We start from the raw sequence: 18,190 nt of genomic DNA on the forward strand, positions 1-18,190 counted from the left end.
CAACAATACTTACTATACATTTTACTACTTTTTTTTTTACTTAAGATTTTTCAGGACTTTACATTCATGATGACCCACAACTCGACAATTTAAAATCATAGATGTGATAACAATCATATTATTTGCTAACAATCATACATTCCTTTCCTTCCCATGGCATTAGTACCTCTCCCAAACTAAACCTCTTTAACTGCATATAACTCAAGTACTGATCAACTTTTCAATATATGATTTACAATAGTTAGAATAATAATTACCAAAAAAAAAGGATTAGAGATGTAAGGAATGAAGATCTGAAAGTGTGACACCCATGGTTTATTACAGTTCATCAGTATGACAAATCTGGCTTTTATTGTGTTCTTTTCTTTCCATACCTACATTATTATACACCCACTGACACTTTACCTGAAAATTTGGCTCCACCACGTTAGAATCTCTGAAACATAAAATGAAAGCAATGCAGGATAATAATAAGACCATGCATATCGAATTTGCCAAACTAACAATGATAATAAACTTTTCGTAATGGTGCTTATGGTTTAAACTTGATTAATTTCGTTTGTAATCTCTTCAGTCCCATACATCTTAATCTTTTAGATGGTTCAATAGGAGTTTTGTTATAGTAACTACATTTATCTTGCTATATGACGAAGTAATCTCTGTCCTAAAGTTTAGAGCAATGCGTCAAAGTGAAACTGGCAGAAAACAAGTATTTCGGCTTCAACCAAATCTTACTTATCCTCTTTTTATTACTTCCTAATTAACTTTCAATATAGTATTATTGAGGTAAATGCACCTAAAATAGCAACGAAACACAATTGATTAGTAGTTTTCCAAATGAATTGTCATAAAGAAAATCATAAAAGCATCCAGATCTAGAGCAAAAGTATAAGTTGACACACAAAATAAGGTTTTAAAACAAAAGCAAGTTATAGACAAAATAGTCTTCAAAACATCTCCTTCAACCTTACCTTTGCAGTTGAAGTTTCATACCTATAGTGTCTCATGCTAGCCGATAGTCATCTTATCTTCATATATTCAAACAAAATAAAAATTTCTATTTTAACTTTTTTCCTATTATTTGATATGAGAACAATTATCTAAGCAAAATTGAGCATAAGTTGTTTGAAATTAGAATATAGTAACTTTAGAGCATGATTTGACAATGCATATTAAAAACTATTTTTTTATACATAATTTTGAAATTTAAATTTTGGAAATTATTTTTTCTTAGTTTCAGAATTTAAACTCTGCAACAATGAAACTACACTCATCAATATTTAGGGTATTATCGGAAATTAAAAAATTGAAGCGAGGTGTGAAATAACAAAAAACAATGGCCTTATGTAAATCAAACAAAACTCCATCATTTGAGACCCAATTAACGGGTAGAATATCAAACCGAAATTAAAAAAAAAAAATGCAAGCATGAGCCATATGAGGGATGTGTTTGGGACACCCATCATTTTTGTTGGTACACCCAACAGTTTTTCAAAATACCAAAAATACCCACCAAAATGTCCTGGATATTTTTGGTTATAAACAGCAAATTAGTTTTTTCATTTCTGCAACACCTTTCTTTTTCGGGAAATCGCACTCCCTTTGTGTAACTTTCTTCCGTTAGTGTCCTTTTGTAAGTGTTTGTAATCGCCGGTGATGTATACGTGTTGTTTACGAATATACGGTGAAATAGTGATTTTTTGTTGTCGGAGAAGAAGAGGTGCGAATTTTTTTTTCCAAAACATACGAATTGACAATCCGTATGATTCATAAAGATTGATAATCCGTATGATTCATATGAATCTGTACAAATCATACAAATTGTCAATCCGTATGAACCAAATCCGTATGTTTTGAATTTTTTTTAAAATTATAATTTATTTAGAATTTTTTATACATTTAATTTATTTACAAAATCTGATAATTAAACAAATTTGACTGAATGTTGTATTTAGATATTTATTACAATAATTAATAGTTAAACAAATTTAGTATTTATTTAAATGATGTATTTGAATGTGTATTACATAGATTGAATGACGTATTTAGATGTTTATTACAACAATTGATAATTAAACAAATTTTTTATTTTTTTACATATGCAAATTTTTATTAAACTTATAATTTTTATTTACAAATTATATATATAAAAAATTAATTGTCACAAAATTTATTATGTAAATTTACATGTGCATTAAATATATATTAGAAATTTTAGTATTATATATAGTGACATTAATTATTTTATAACATAATTGGTTTATTAGTTCGGTTGATTAGAACATTATGCTAATAATGCGAAAATAATAGGTTCGATTCTTATTTGAACCATTAATTTGTAAAACATATTTTAAAAAAAATTCGTATCAATTTTACAAAAAGGACAAACTGGAATTTCACATGTTATACTTTCTAGAAAGATTTTTTTGAAATACACTTAACTTCCTTTATTTTTTTGTATTTCCTAGATGACCTTTTTGGAAAGGCAGTTCTAGGAAAACAAAAACATATTTCTGGAAAGAATTTTTTGTAAATATAGAAAAGTGTATTCCAGAAGAACAAAAATAACTTTCAGAAAGGTCTTTCTAGAATACATTAATTTTTTTATATTTCAAGAAAGGTTTTTCCTAAATTATATTTTTGTACATTTGAAAAGGCCTTTCCACAACTATAAAAAAATTAGTGTTATGAAAAGGCATTTCCAGAATATGTTTTTATATTTCTGAAAAGGCTCTTCAGGAATTATGTTTTATACTTCTAAAAAGACCTTTGCAGAATTATGTTTTTATACTTTTGGAAAGGCTTCTATGAAAGAATAAAAAATTGTATATTCTTGAACTTTTATTTTGTTCCTAACTTCGTCGGTGGCTTTGTGCTTTCTTTTCTGCATTAGGCTGGTTCGGTGGTGGTGTAAGGAGGTTGCAACAATGGTGTTTGGGTTGACAATCGACAGTGGTTTTGGTGGAGGCTTGGTTTGCTTGGGAGAGACAGGGTATTTGTGTCCATTCGGGTCCTTTGGAGGTGCAAGGAGCAAAAAAGGGAGGTGCGAGAAGAAAAAAGGGAGATCCAGAAAGTAAAATCCAAGTTATTGTTGTTAGGGATCTACTGAAAGATGGGTACTGGGTAGCCTTTACCGGATGTGTTAACCAGATTTGAGAATTGTTTCCGTCCTTGTCAAGAGAGATGGAAATCATCTCTCCTTTTCACCTTTTCACTAAAATATACTCAGTTATGCAAATAGTTTGGGAGAATCATTTTAGGAAGACCTTACTCGAGTGTCTCTTGAACAGTTGTTCATCCTTATTAATAAGGGTTGTCGTCAATTCAATCCTTACTTTCACATGATGGATCTCATCACGAGTATGCTGGCTAGGAACCAAACTAAATTTTTTTTTTAGGGGCTTTGCCCCTTCTTGAAACCAAAAAAAGAAACAAAGAAATAACTTTTTTACGCCTGCTGTTAGAGATTCCACATGTTACAAACTGATTTTGTATAATTAAATTAGAATCAAATTCACATTTTAAGATAATATTAGAACTTATCCTAGTAAGTCTTGTTGGACTTATTGGACTACCACATCAGGTTGTTATTGAATTACTTGTATATATCAAATCTTGCAAACTTCATGCTCGAGAAATTTTAATGTGTGTGTTGTATAGTAATGATACCAAAATAATATATATAAGTGGATGACATTTGTCACTTTATAATCTAGTTTTATATGATTGAGAGATTTATACCCACATTCTAAGACATCATTTTTTTTATTTTGTTATTCACACTCCCTTATTTTTTTTCAATAATGCTCTTTATTAATAATCATAGTTTTGTTGTTTCAAAATTTAATCTTTAAAAGTCTATCTATATGCTTCAGAATTAAACATTTGAAAGTCAATTCCACATTTCAGGATTAAATTTCTAAAAGTCTATTTGTATATTAAGATGAAAGTCTCTCTTCTAATTTAGATGAAAGTGAAACTAAAATTTTGTAATTTTCAAAATATTTCAAACAATAGTAGATCGAACAAGATGTTAAAGAGAGTGTTTTAGATACATTATTACTAACATTTTAATTTTTTTGTCCTGAGATCATGGTTGTCTTTTGACTCAGAGAGTCAAAGACTAATTTTGCTTATAATGTAGTTGTCAATGACCAAAGATAATTTTTACGCACAATGAAAATCAAATATTCGTTTTCTCGTTAAATATATCATTTTCCACATGTGAACACAACTATCATTTCTATTAATTTTAATTGTGTAGCAAACAGTGTGCATTTACATAATTCCAAAATTTAAATACAAAAGGTTTTATGCATATAATTTTTAGAATTTAAATTATGAAACTCACTTCATTTTTAACATAATTCTAAAGTAATGATACTACACTCACTTGTAAGAGCGATATTATTGGAAAAAAATAATTCTGAAGTAATCATACTACACTCACTTGTAAGAGCGATATTATTGAAAAAAAATAAAATAAAAATTTAGTGGGTGTAGTAAAATTGAGGTGCTAAAAAGAAATTCTAGAAGAAATGCAAAAAATTTGATTTTAATCAAAATTATTATTTTAAAAATCAATTTTATTCTAATTTTTATAAATACTCATTCAAATACTTATTCGTGCATCTTGTTGCTCCAAAGATTTTTCAGGAAGCATCAACATTATTGCGGGGTTATTAACATCTTTCTGCAACACACAATATTCTTTTAGCCGAGCCGAGATGAACGATGGGATACTCAAATTGCAATTAATATTTTTTCAGGAAAAATATGATTGGTTTGGACCTGTTTCAATTAATAATTGATTAATAACATCATGGAATATTGCTTGATTATGACAATTAGTTCAATTATATTGCTCCTATAAACACTAGGGTTGATCAGAAAATAAGCTAATAAATGTATTGACTTCTCCTTTTTCAATACAATACAATGTTTATGGTTGGAAGGACCACCTCTTGAGGTGTGCCAGTTATTAGTTTTTATTGTTAGAAAATAGAATTCTCATTTTTCCTTTTAAAAAAGTTATGTATTTCATTTTTAAAATACTATAATATATAATATATAAGTTATATCAAATTAAAAATATTACTTAATATGTCTTTACCTAAAAATATTTATTAATATGTCACACTTACATCCAACGAAGAAAATATAAAAGTAAATTTGTCGATGTGCTTTGCACACATGAAAAATAAAATTATTAGAGATATTTATAAAGATAGTACAATATAATGAATTAATGATTGTTTGTTAGTCCATGAAAAAATAGAGCGGAGCTTGAAGACCAATAACTACATTATAGGAAATTAGTAAAAAGAATCTCTCAACGAATAATATAGTTGAAAATTTGATTTATATTTGAGTCTTATAGCAATAGAATACGAATATCGTAGATGTTATTGTTATATAATAATGATGTATATATAATAATTAAATAAATTATAGTTTTTATTATATTCATACTGATTGTATAAATGAGTATGAAATATTGATATTTTTGTATTGTAATATAAATATGATATTTTAAATAAATAGTGGGATATACATTATATTTTTTTGTAAATTTTTACATGTATCAAAATATATTAATACTTTCAAATAATGACAAAAAATAATATTTTCGTCTTTTATATTTTCTAACTCTTTTGATGGGTTAGAAAATTAAGCACACAAACACATCAAATTTAAAAAGTAAAATGATTGCATAGACTTTGAAATGATTAGTCTTTGTAGAAATTTAATATAAAGACAAATTAAGCTTCCATTTTCTGTGCTTTAGCAAAATGACACATGATATTTATTGGTCTTAATTCTAAGTAGACTTCTCTTAGTATGATATCAATCCTAGAAAGTTTTAGAAATATTCTAACGTCCAACTTACGTATGTTTTGGAAGAGAGGAAAGAAAATGAAAAAGGGTAAAAAAGGTTTAAAATTTGAATTTGAAAAATTAGAAGGAAAGAAAATTTAATTGGCCGAAAGTACGTAACACACATTTCCATCACTCCCCTTTTTTATTTTTCTTCTTTTATACACCTTATACCTATTTTATCTTTGAGGAAGACTAACAATACTCTTTTCTGTTATTTATTAAAATTTATAAAAAATCACAAATTTTAATTAATGGTTTCACATCAAAATTAAGAAATATATATAATCATTAAATAAATAATAGAACTCACCAATTTAAATTTATAATTTTTAATAATTTTTATTTAATAATATACGACATTAAAAAAGATTTTTTTTCTTCTTTATAACCAATAAAAGAGTACTAGACAGTGTTACTAACGATATTTCTCTTTTATATTCCCACCGGCGCAATCACTTTACCACTGAAACCACAACAACCATCATGCTGTCCCACAATTTTCTCTTATTACATTGGCTAAGTGCATTTTTTTTATTTTTCCTTCATATAACCTTTAATTTGGTTCACAATTAAGAGAATATGTCTTCTAGGCTTGAAGAGAGCATACTAAACACTTAGGAATTTTTGTCATTTCATTTATTCTCTTGAATTAGAAAATATATTAGTACCTTATTTTACTTTAGAGCATGCTAGTAATTTTAAACATTAAGATTTCTCTTATTTTTCTAAAATACTTTTTTTTATCAATTTTTTTAATTTAAATATATTTTTAGGTCCTTTAAATTTGGATTATCTTTGTTTTTTTCTTCCAAATTTAATTTTTCATTTTTTAGTTCCTCAATTTTGAAAAATGTTTTTTAAACCCTCTTGACTGATTTTTGATGATTTAAATGCATAACTTGTGGCATTTTTTGTAGGAGGAGGACTAAAAAAATATTTTTTTAAATTAAGGGAATAAAAATAAATTTAAATTTGGGGATCAACTACAAAAGTAATCTAAATTTGATGGTCCAAAAGTATATTTAAACAATTATTTCAAGAGACTATGAAATTTGATTGAATTAAGACCTAATCTTTGTAAGTTCTTGAATCAGCCTAATAGGTAGATTCTGATTCTAAAATAAGGATTACTTTGAGGAATTTATTATTAACATAAAGCTCCTTATCTTATTTTCCATGACCAATGTTCTAATTGTGAGATTTTGATTAGGGATGATAAAATAAGTTCAATCCATTGGATTGACCCATTTGATATGCTAAACAAAGCAATATAAGTTTAAATTTCCAACCTATTGTTAAAATAGGTTCAACCTATATATTTGGTAGGTAAAGGGGCAGTTATGTTGGATCAATGTGTCGGGTCAACTTTCCTTTTTATTTTTTTTTCTTGTATTTGTTGTAACTCATCCAAACTTACTTGTTGAGGAGGATGGTTGTTTTGTTCTTTTTGGTTTTTCTTCACATTGTGTGGTTGCTTTGTTTCCTTTCATTTCTCTTTCATGAGTTTTAAGAGGGTGATCTGAATGGGGGAAAGATGGATTAAGGTGTGATTTTGATGTGGATGTGGGTTGATTATTGTGGAAGAAAAATTAATGACAGAAAGAGTGATAATTTTACATTGGTTGTTTCATAATTGATGTAGAAAGACACTTTTTATGTTGGTTACAAAACAATTGATGTAAAAAAGGAAATACATTTTACATAGACAAGATTTACATATTGGTTCTAGAATTGATGTAAAAAGCTCATTTTACCTGATGCAAAATATCTTCCCACCATTGGTGAATTTAAAAACATGTGCAAAGACTTTTTTATTTCTTGGGGACCAGTGCAAAGACTTGAAATTGCTAGTCTATACAAAACATTCATGTAAAGACAAATTAGTCATGCATTTTTTGTACTTTGGCAAAATAACACATCATATTTCTTGGTAGGCTTAAATAATTTTTTTTTTATATTTTAGTCCTTGTAATTTTAATACTTGGTTTTAGTGCTTACTATCAACTATCAACATTTACGGATTATGTAATAATGTTGTTGGTTGTCCATTGACTCGTCACGTTACTAATGAGTTAATTTGATAGACTTATGTGTAAATTTTGTAGTAATTTGGATCTTCAAATTCTCATGTTTTAAAAATAATTGATAATGCTAGATTAGTTGATGAGTATTTTAAAAAAATTACACATTATTTATTATTATGATCTTTGATAGCATGAGAAGTCAATGAATGGTTAATGTAACTACATGTTATGTAGTCAATTAATGTTCTTACTTTGATAATATGGACTGATTTATTTTTTTTAATTTTTACTGGGACTAAACATTATTGAAAGGCTAAAACAAAAACACTCTAATAATTTATAGGAGCCAAAATGTTGTTTAAGCCTTGTTTGTTTTAATTTTACATAGACTTTTCTCAGCATCGTGTGCTCGTTAAAGTGACAAACTCAAATACTTTAATGTGCAGCTCACGTAGTGTAATTTAATGACATTACAAAAATTCCCTCGATAATCTAAAAATAAAATCATAGTTATATTTTTTATTTATTAAAATTTGTAACATCATTTTTTTGTCGAATTATCTGATGAAATTTTAGTTGTTACAACTTGTTGGTACAATATGAAGTAGAGTTTGAGAACCTATAGTTAATATATGAGATAATTTTATTACACAATTATATAATTATTGAATTTTTTTATTATAAATTGCTTATCACCTGAGTGTAATAAAGGAATTTAAAATATATAAGCCTCGTATATGGAGTCTTTGTATTTTAATTTTTAAAATAAAGTCTTTTTTAAGAGAAAATATCCTTATTTTGGATAGAAGTATGGTACTTGATAGAACACTATGACGGAAGTTGATCCATGTAGCCGACCCCACCTAGTGGGATAAGGCGTTGTTGTTGTTGTTGTTGTTGTATCCTTATTTTGTTGTCTTCGATAAGTGAACAAGAATTAACACGACTCTGTCATTTAGCCATACTATCAGCTATATAAATCCTGCCGCAGGCTCCATCTTTCATACTTGACAATTTAAGAGAAAACTGGCCACAGTAACCGATCTTTGTTTTACTCTTAGTCATTTCATAATGAGTTGTTATTCTCTGAAACTATTTTATGCACTTTTGCTGCTTTTATTGCATGCTGCAGTATCCATTCTTGGATTCAACAGCCTTCCCAATAGCGCAGAAATTAAGTGCATTCAGACTGAGAGACAAGCACTCCTCAACTTCAAACATGGCCTCATAGATGGCTATGGCATTCTCTCTACATGGAGTGACGATGACAGTAACAGAGACTGTTGCAAATGGAAAGGCATTCAATGCAACAATCAAACTGGTCATGTTGAGATGCTTCATCTCCGTGGTCAGGATACACAATATTTGAGAGGTGCAATCAATATCTCTTCATTGATTGCCCTTGAAAATATTGAACACTTGGATCTCAGCTCTAATTCTTTTCCATGGAGTCATATCCCAGAACACATGGGCTCGTTCACCAACTTAAGATATCTCAATCTCTCTGATTGTTATTTTATTGGGATTATTCCTTATGATATTGGAAAGCTTACACATTTACTGTCTCTTGATCTAGGTAAGAATCTTTATCTCTATGGACAAATCCCTTATCAACTTGGAAACCTTACACATTTACAATATCTTGATCTAAGTGATAATGATCTAGATGGGGAACTCCCTTATCAACTTGGAAATCTCTCACAGTTGAGGTATCTTGATCTTGCGGGGGGGAATTCATTCTCGGGAGCACTCCCTATCCTGATTGGGAATCTTCCTTTGTTGCACACTCTTGGACTTGGTGGCAAATTTGATGTGAAATCTAAGGATGCAGAGTGGTTGACTAATCTTTCTTCCTTGACAAAACTTAGGCTAAGTTCACTACACAACCTTTCCTCTTCTCATCACTGGCTACAAATGATCAGCAAGCTTATTCCAAACTTAAGAGAGTTGAGGCTAGTTGGTTGTTCTCTTTCAGATACAAATATTCAATCTCTGTTTTATTCACCTTCCAACTTTTCCACTGCTCTTACCATCCTTGATCTTTCTTCAAATAAGCTCACATCCTCAACATTTCAACTGTTGTCAAACTTTCCTTCTCTTGTTATCCTTGACCTTTCCTATAATAATATGACATCATCAGTCTTTCAAGGTGGTTTCAACTTCAGTTCAAAACTTCAAAATCTTGATTTGCAAAATTGTAGTCTTACGGATGGAAGTTTTCTTATGTCATCTTCTTTCATTATGCGTTCTTCATCTTCTCTTGTTTCCCTTGATCTCTCCTCAAATCTGTTGAAATCATCAACTATATTTTACTGGCTCTTTAACTCCACCACCAATCTTCATAACCTTGTCCTTGATTATAACATGTTAGAAGGTACCATTCCAGATGGATTTGGGAAAGTAATGAACTCTCTTGAAGTTCTTGACCTCTACGGTAACAAACTGCAAGGCGAGATTCCATCTTTCTTTGGTAAAATGTGCGCATTGCAGGGGTTACGGCTCTCAAATAACAAGTTGAACGGGGAATTCTCTAGCTTCTTCCGAAATTCTTCATGGTGCAACAGAGACATATTTACGAGGTTGGATTTATCTTATAACCGGTTGACTGGCATGTTACCTAAAAGCATTGGTTTGCTATCAGAGTTGGAGCTTCTTTTCTTGGATGGGAATTCTTTGGAGGGTGACGTCACTGAATCCCATCTTTCTAATTTTTCCAAATTAAAATTCTTGTCCCTATCAGAGAACTCGTTGTCTCTGAAATTAGTCCCGAGTTGGGTTCCTCCATTCCAATTAGAAAAATTGGAACTCAGTTCTTGCAAGTTGGGCCCCACTTTTCCTAGTTGGCTCAAGACTCAAAGTTCTTTGTTTTGGCTTGATATTTCTGATAACGGGATTAATGACTCTGTACCAGACTGGTTTTGGAATAACTTGCAAAATATGATGTTATTAAATATGTCTCACAATTATATCATTAGTGCAATTCCTAATATATCCTTGAAGCTTCCTTTCAGACCATTTATACATCTGAAATCGAATCAGTTTGAGGGTAAAATTCCGTCATTTTTACTACAAGCTTCCCATCTGATTCTCTCTGAAAATAATTTTTCAGATTTGTTTTCATTCTTATGTGACCAAAGCACAGCTTCAAATTTGGCCACTTTAGATTTATCACGCAATCAAATAAAGGGGCAACTGCCAGATTGTTGGAAATCAGTAAAGCAATTACTGTTCCTTGATTTAAGCAGCAACAAATTGTCAGGGAAGATTCCTATGTCCATGGGCGCCCTTGTTAATATGGAAGCCTTGGTTTTACGAAACAATGGTTTAATGGGTGAGTTGCCTTCTTCTTTGAAGAATTGCAGCACTTTATTTATGCTGGACCTGAGTGAAAATATGTTGTCGGGTCCAATACCATCATGGATTGGAGAAAGTATGCAGCAATTGATAATCTTGAACATGCGAGGAAATCACTTCTCAGGAAATCTACCCATTCATCTCTGTTATTTGAACCGTATTCAATTGTTGGATCTTTCAAGGAATAATTTGTCAAGAGGAATTCCATCATGCTTAAAGAATTTCACTGCAATGTCTGAACAGAGCATCAACTCAAGTGACACTCTGTCTCGTATATATTGGCATAATAAGACTTACCATGATATTTATGGTCTTCACTTATTCGGAGGTTATACGCTTGACATAACATGGATGTGGAAAGGTGTGGAACAGGGGTTCAAGAATCCAGAGTTACAGCTCAAAAGCATTGATCTTTCCAGTAACAATTTAACCGGTGAAATACCAAAGGAGGTCGGATATTTGCTTGGGTTAGTTTCTTTGAATCTATCAAGAAACAATTTGAGTGGAGAAATTCCTTCTCGGATTGGGAATTTAAGGTCACTAGAATCACTTGACTTGTCAAGAAATCACATCTCTGGGAGAATTCCTTCTTCTCTTTCTGAAATTGATGATTTGGGAAAATTAGACTTGTCACACAACTCTCTTTCTGGAAGAATCCCATCAGGAAGACATTTTGAAACCTTTGAAGCCTCCTTTTTTGAAGGAAACACTGATCTTTGTGGCCAACAACTTAACAAAACTTGTCCTGGGGATGGAGAACAGACAACAGCAGAGCATCAAGAACCACCAGTCAAAGGTGATGATTCAGTTTTCTATGAGGGATTATACATCAGCTTGGGGATTGGATACTTCACTGGATTTTGGGGCTTATTAGGGCCATTGCTACTGTGGCGTCCTTGGAGAATTGCTTACATCAGGTTTCTGAACAGATTAACAGACTATGTATATGTATGCTTATTGTGAATGTGGGAATTGTTGCTGATCGCTCCAAGGCAAAAAGGTATGTTCTAGATTTATTTGTCAATTTCATGGTTTATGTTCTGACTTTGTCTTATTTTACATATATCAAGGAATTGCTTCACTGATCAAAAAGAGCAATATGGATTTCACTTAGAGGAGGCCAAGAATAATAATAATAATTTAATCTAATTATTATTTAACTTGTAATTTTTTTTAAATTTTTTACAAAGAAAAAATATACAACTATATTAAGCATAAAAACATTCCTATCTAATTAATTTTATCATTTATATGAAAATAAATAAATAATTTTTTTATTCCTAAATACTAGAAACATAAACTCTTTCAAATATATTAATTAGACATTTATAGAAGAAACAAATAGATGCATTTTTTAAAATGATTTTCCATAATTATAAATGTACACTTACACATTACAAATATTTTATTATTATCTTTAATTTCTTTTTATCTCACTTTTTACTATCACATTATATTACCTATTATACATACACTTCTCTTTCTTTTTTCTTTTTGTCTCCCTAAGTGTCAACTAAGATGACATGTATTATTTTTCAATATTTTTTTTCATAAATTTTAAGGGGACCGTAATTCTTTTAACATGGTATTTTAAATACACTTTGTGAAAAACTTGGGGGCCATGGTCCCTGCATGTATACTTCCATTTTCAATTTTATATGAAAAAATATAATTCTGTTTATATCTTGTAATTAATCCAGCACATTAATTGTTGTAAAAAAAAATGCTGATTGTTGCAGATGTGCTGCAGGCTTCTGATCAGAGAAGAAACCATTGTTGGCAGCTACAAATGCGAGATAATTTCTTTAATATAGGAGTTTACAATGTTTTGTATTTAAGTAATGAACTGCAAAATCTTGTTTCCAGAAACTTAGTATGCTATTGTTGTATTTATTGTATAATATATTTGTAATGCTGTTTGTTTTTCATTATTGTGCTTAGATCTGTGATATCTAAAATTTCACCACTTCATATTCATCTTCAACAATGCTTTCTACTATATTCTCCTAGTGCAGCTATACTTAACTGTGAATCAAATTTGTGCATGAGAAGAAGAATGCAAGATACCCTATTTGTTCCTAGTTACTACCAGTGTATTTGCATCCTTGTGTTAGACCCCTTCTGTACGTGCACTTTTGCTTTGCCAAAAGTAGCAAGTAGAGCATTAAAAATTGCATCAAGCTAGTGTTAGGTTGCTGGACTTATCAAATTTTATCTATTTATCTCAATTATCACGAAAATAGAAAAGAGTATATCTGTAAATGAAATTCACACAATGAATGCTAATTTGAAATTCTCTCTCTTCCGTTGCACCAATATGAGAGTGCCAATTAGATCCCATCATCTAGTCATTTGACAGAGTAAGTATTTCACCAAGACCAAGACTCTATGTGGGCCCCAACTAATAGTTAGCTTCCTTTGTCGATAAAACTGAAGACGTTTGAACCAAAAGATTTTTCGAAAAAATCAATATTAATAAACTCAACTTGTTTTTAATTATGCTACTATTTTTGTAACATTCATTTTTATAAAATTGATGTTAAAATAACAACATTAAATGTATATTTTCTAGTGTTATATAAAGGGTTCGACAAGCTAGATTGAGAGAAATTCAGAATCTGCTACGCTCATTCTCCTCATGCTATTTCATTGATCAAGGGTCCTATCATCTTGGCTCATCGATATACTTCTCTCATTCAAAATATTCAGAATATGTCTTTACCTAAAAATATTAATTAATATGTGACACTTACACCCAACTAAGAATAGTAAATTTGTGGAAGTGCTTTCCACACTTGAAAAATAAAATTATTAGAAATATTTATAAAGACAATATAATGAATTAATGGTTGTTTGTTAGTCCTTGATAAAATTGAGTGGAGCTTGAAGACCAATAAGTATATTACATGAAATTAGTTAAAAGAATCTCTCAATAAATAATATAGTTGAGATTTTGATTTTTATTTGAGTCTAATAGTAATAGAATACGACTATTGTAAATGTTATTGTTATATAATAATGATATATATAATAATAATTAGACAAATTATAGTGTTTATTATATTCATACTGATTGTATGAGTATGAAATAGTGATATTTTTGTATTATAATATAAAGATTATGTTTTAAATAAATAGCGTATAAACTATAATTTTTAAAAAAATTTCACATGTATTGAAATAAATTAGTACTTTAAAATAATGATAAAAAAAGATGATATTGTGGTCTTCATTGTTTTCTAACTCTTTTAATGGGTTAGAAAATTAAACACACAATTACATCCAAATTTAAAAGTAATACGACTGTATAGACTTTGAAATTATTAGTCTGTGTGGAAATTTTATATCAAGACAAATTAATTAAGCTTGCATTTTCTACGCTTTAACCAAATGACAAATGATATTTATTCATCTTAGTTCTTAGTAGACTTTTCACAGTATGATGTCAACCCTAGAAAGACTTGGAAATATTCTAACGTGCAAGGACTTTTTTATTTATTGGGGACCAAAGATTGTGCAAAAACATTAGTGTAAAGATAAATTAGTATTGCATTTCTCCTATTTTGACAAAATAACACATCATATTTTTGGTGGGTTTAAATAATTGTTTTTTCCCTATAAAATTAAGAATTTTTTTGCACTTTAATATATAAATATTTTTTATACATATTTTAGTGCTTGTAATTTTAATATTTGAATTTATTGTTTGCTATCAACTATCAATAGGTTACTGATTATGTAAGAGTGATGTTGGTAGTTCATTGGCCTGTCGACAATATCAATAGTTTGACATGCTATTATATGTAAATTTTTTGGTAAATTGAATTATTATATTTTCATATATTTAAAATAATTGATGATGTTAGATCAACTTATGAGAAATTAAAAAAAAAATATAATTTACTAAAAATAATTACATATTATTTACTGTTAAAATCTTTATAAGTTAATTAACGGTTAATGTAATTTCATGTTATGTCGTCAATTAATATTTTTACTTGACAGATTAAATGTTTTTTTTAAGTTTGACTAGGACTAAAATAAAAAACTTTGAAAAACTAAAGCAGAAAACACACTAATTTATAGTAGCCAAAATGATGTTTAAGCCTTGTTTGTGTTAATTTTACATAGACTTTTTCTAAGCATGGTGCTCGTTAAAGTGACAAACTCAAATACCTTTTATGGGCACCTCATTTAATGACATTACAAAAATTCCCTTGATAATGTAAAAATAGAATCATATTTATATTTTTTATTTATTAAATTTTTAGCATCATTTTTTTTCAAATTATCTGATGAAATTTTAGTTATTTCAACATGCTGCTACAATATGAAGTATATCTTCATGAACCTGTAATTAATATACGAAATTATTTTATTACACATTTTATATAATTATTTATTTTTTTTTATTTTAAATTCTATTTTTTTTCTTGAAGAATGGTAAGATTTTGTAAGAGTAATTTTTTAAAAGTCATGTCTTAATTAAAGACAAAAAATCAAATCACAACATATAAGAAAATATTTATTAGACGTGATTGATTAATATGGCAGTATCAAATGAAACAAGAATAGTTTCCCTCTCATATTTTTCTTTTAAAAAAATTATATATACAGGTTAATTAATTTTTTATATAAAATATAGTTATGAAATTTATTAATTAACATAATTTTGTATGTTTAAGCTTGTTATTATTTTACTCCTCCACTACTTATTTTCTGGATATGTTCATGTTAATTAATGCCTATTAAATATTTTAATCCCCAACATATGAACACGGAAGATTCCAGCCAAAAGATATAATTGAACACAGAGAATACCACTTTTTTTTTTGGTCTAGAAGAATACCACCTGTTTAAGAGAACATGCATTTACAAGTTATTGGTGGTTTTTTCTTCTTCTTATGATAGCATAGAAGAATATTATTGTGAAAATTCTGAAGATAATTTGTCTTATCACATGAAAGTTTGAGGACACAATTTCTGCCCAAAACATAAGCTCCCATCACTATCTACTTCATCAACAGACTACATATATGTGATATGATTCTAAAAAGAAAACATGTATAAACAGCCAGTTCAGTTAAATCCAAGCAATACTTTTCCAAGTCTGCCAACCCTTAAAATATGGGTTAGAAAATTAAGCTCGCCCGCCAATCACATCAAAAAGGAAAATTAAAACACGTCCACAAAAATATTTAAATCAAAAGAAACTCACGCTGATACATTAGTTTGTGGAAAAATTCTGTCTTCACTTTTTCCATACTAGGGTCCGTTGACTGATTCATCAGCTAATCGCTATCAAGTTTCAAATATATCAACCAAATATTGAGATAAATGCCACAAAATAAAAAATAAAAAAGAACCCCGTGCATTTACATTATCTGAAATTCTTTGAATGGTATCTGGTCCAAGAGAAAATCCCAAAAGCAAATTTATTTTAAGGGATATAAAAATACAATAAAAAGAATATTTTGACACCAGGAAATATGTAAAATGAACAAATAAGGAGAGAAATATTTTTCTTCACAATATAGCATGCTAGACAGAATTATCAATTGTTAATGACACAGAGAGGTGTAAGTTAAGAAAAAACTCTCAGGTCAATTGTCTTTCCTCTCAATATTTTATCCCGAGTAACTATATAAGTGATTTTTATATCATATTTTAACCTAAAAAATCATAAGACTCATGTTTATGATTTTTTTCTCACTTATTAGATGATACTCAACTTTTTCATTTCTATCTGATGTGAGACTTCTCTTCATACTTATACTTCAATAATCTTTCTCTCATGTTTGTGTTTCTCCCACACGTTAACCTTTTCCTCGAGCGGAAGTCATTTTCAATTCAAGAATATTCAATGGTGACTCTTAAAGCTTAATCGTTACTGCCCCCGGCTTGTCTAGCCATTGCCACATGTTCTAGTATCTTGTACTATTGCAACACCTGCAACTCTGCTCCCTGACATTCATGCATGAATTCACCTGTCAGAAAGACTTTTGATGCAAAGAACTCTATATCCATGAATCCATCAACGCCATCTTACTAGCTAGTCACCAAGTCAAACCATTGATTCTTGATATCAAATTTTTTGAAAAATCCAAGAGAGTAAATACTAGAGAAATTTTCCACAATAGGTCACCAAACAAATTACATAAGTAAACTTGATATCATATCTTAGAGTTCCAACACTTATTTTTGAATAAAAAAAACTGTAGGTGGATTCTAGAATAATTTTAATAGCATAAGAGATAGGCAAAACCAAAACATAGTTTTAGTTCACAAACTAAACAGGATCTAGACTTGTATGTGAGCCCCTTTTTTATGCTCATTCAACCCTGCTCTTAGACATTAACTTATTTATAAGTAAAAATCAGAATGCAGGGGAGAGTGAATATGATACGGCTTAGCAGTAGGAAGAGGACTTCTAAGAACACCTGAGAAGTGTAATGTAGAACAAGAATACAGTTTCGTGGGAATCAATTTTCAATTTCCCATGAATTTAGATAGCGAACTAGTAATTATTATAATTTCGAAAACAAAATTGGTCAGAAGATCAACATGTCCTCACTTATACAAACTCAATCGATGGCACAAAAAAACAAAATTCCTGATCAATTTTCATTCCATGTCTGAAGCAAAAGTACTTCCACAACAGCAATGGGAACGAAATAGCGTGCATAATGCAAAATGGTATTAATGACTGCTAGAATTTTGTAATATGCAGCATATAACAAAGGTTTGGAGGATGCTATTGCTGTTCTTATCAAAATAGCAATGCCTAGCTATTGATTCTCGGGATTGTAATTTATTTTTGCTTATTTAGTACCTTTTTGTGTTGAGAATTTCTTCCTCTCAATAATAGGGCAAAAGTTTACATTGTGTTGAGAATTTCTTCCTCACAATAATAACAAGATTGATTGTTGACA

At 29.4% G+C, this 18,190-nt stretch overlaps 1 protein-coding gene, 1 long non-coding RNA gene and 1 other non-coding gene across 4 annotated transcripts; 1 reads left to right on the plus strand and 2 right to left on the minus strand.

Moving 5' to 3' along the window:
- Positions 1-286: 286 nt before the first annotated feature.
- LOC121173735 (uncharacterized) lies at positions 287-1,153 on the minus strand. Its single transcript, XR_005889065.1, has 2 exons — positions 972-1,153; positions 287-405 (listed from the first exon to the last, which is right to left on the minus strand). It is a non-coding gene; the product is annotated as an uncharacterized lncRNA (long non-coding RNA).
- Positions 1,154-3,108: 1,955 nt separating this feature from the next.
- LOC112999835 (U6atac minor spliceosomal RNA) lies at positions 3,109-3,213 on the minus strand. The gene has a single exon (XR_003265053.1). It is a non-coding gene; the product is annotated as a U6atac minor spliceosomal RNA (small nuclear RNA).
- A 5,717-nt stretch (positions 3,214-8,930) lies between these two features.
- Positions 8,931-13,371, plus strand: LOC102663020 (receptor-like protein EIX2). Of its 2 annotated transcripts, none has more exons than XM_006599448.3 (2): positions 8,931-12,258; positions 12,998-13,371. In XM_006599448.3, exon 1 carries the CDS (start codon positions 8,976-8,978, stop codon positions 12,219-12,221), a length of 3,246 nt encoding a protein of 1,081 aa, XP_006599511.1. In that variant the 5' UTR covers positions 8,931-8,975; the 3' UTR covers positions 12,222-12,258; positions 12,998-13,371. The 2 variants fall into 2 exon arrangements, with proteins under 2 accessions (XP_006599511.1, XP_006599512.1); XM_006599449.3 differs by having other exon boundaries at positions 13,009-13,371.
- Positions 13,372-18,190: the final 4,819 nt, after the last annotated feature.

Source organism: Glycine max, chromosome 16, assembly GCF_000004515.6.
Source record: "Glycine max cultivar Williams 82 chromosome 16, Glycine_max_v4.0, whole genome shotgun sequence".
In the NCBI taxonomy this organism is placed as follows: domain Eukaryota; kingdom Viridiplantae; phylum Streptophyta; class Magnoliopsida; order Fabales; family Fabaceae; genus Glycine; species Glycine max.

What these genes read in the sequence shown, in the direction of transcription:
- LOC102663020 (XM_006599448.3), top strand. Translation starts at nt 8,976, where the DNA reads ATGAGTTGTTATTCTCTGAAACTATTTTATGCACTTTTGCTGCTTTTA.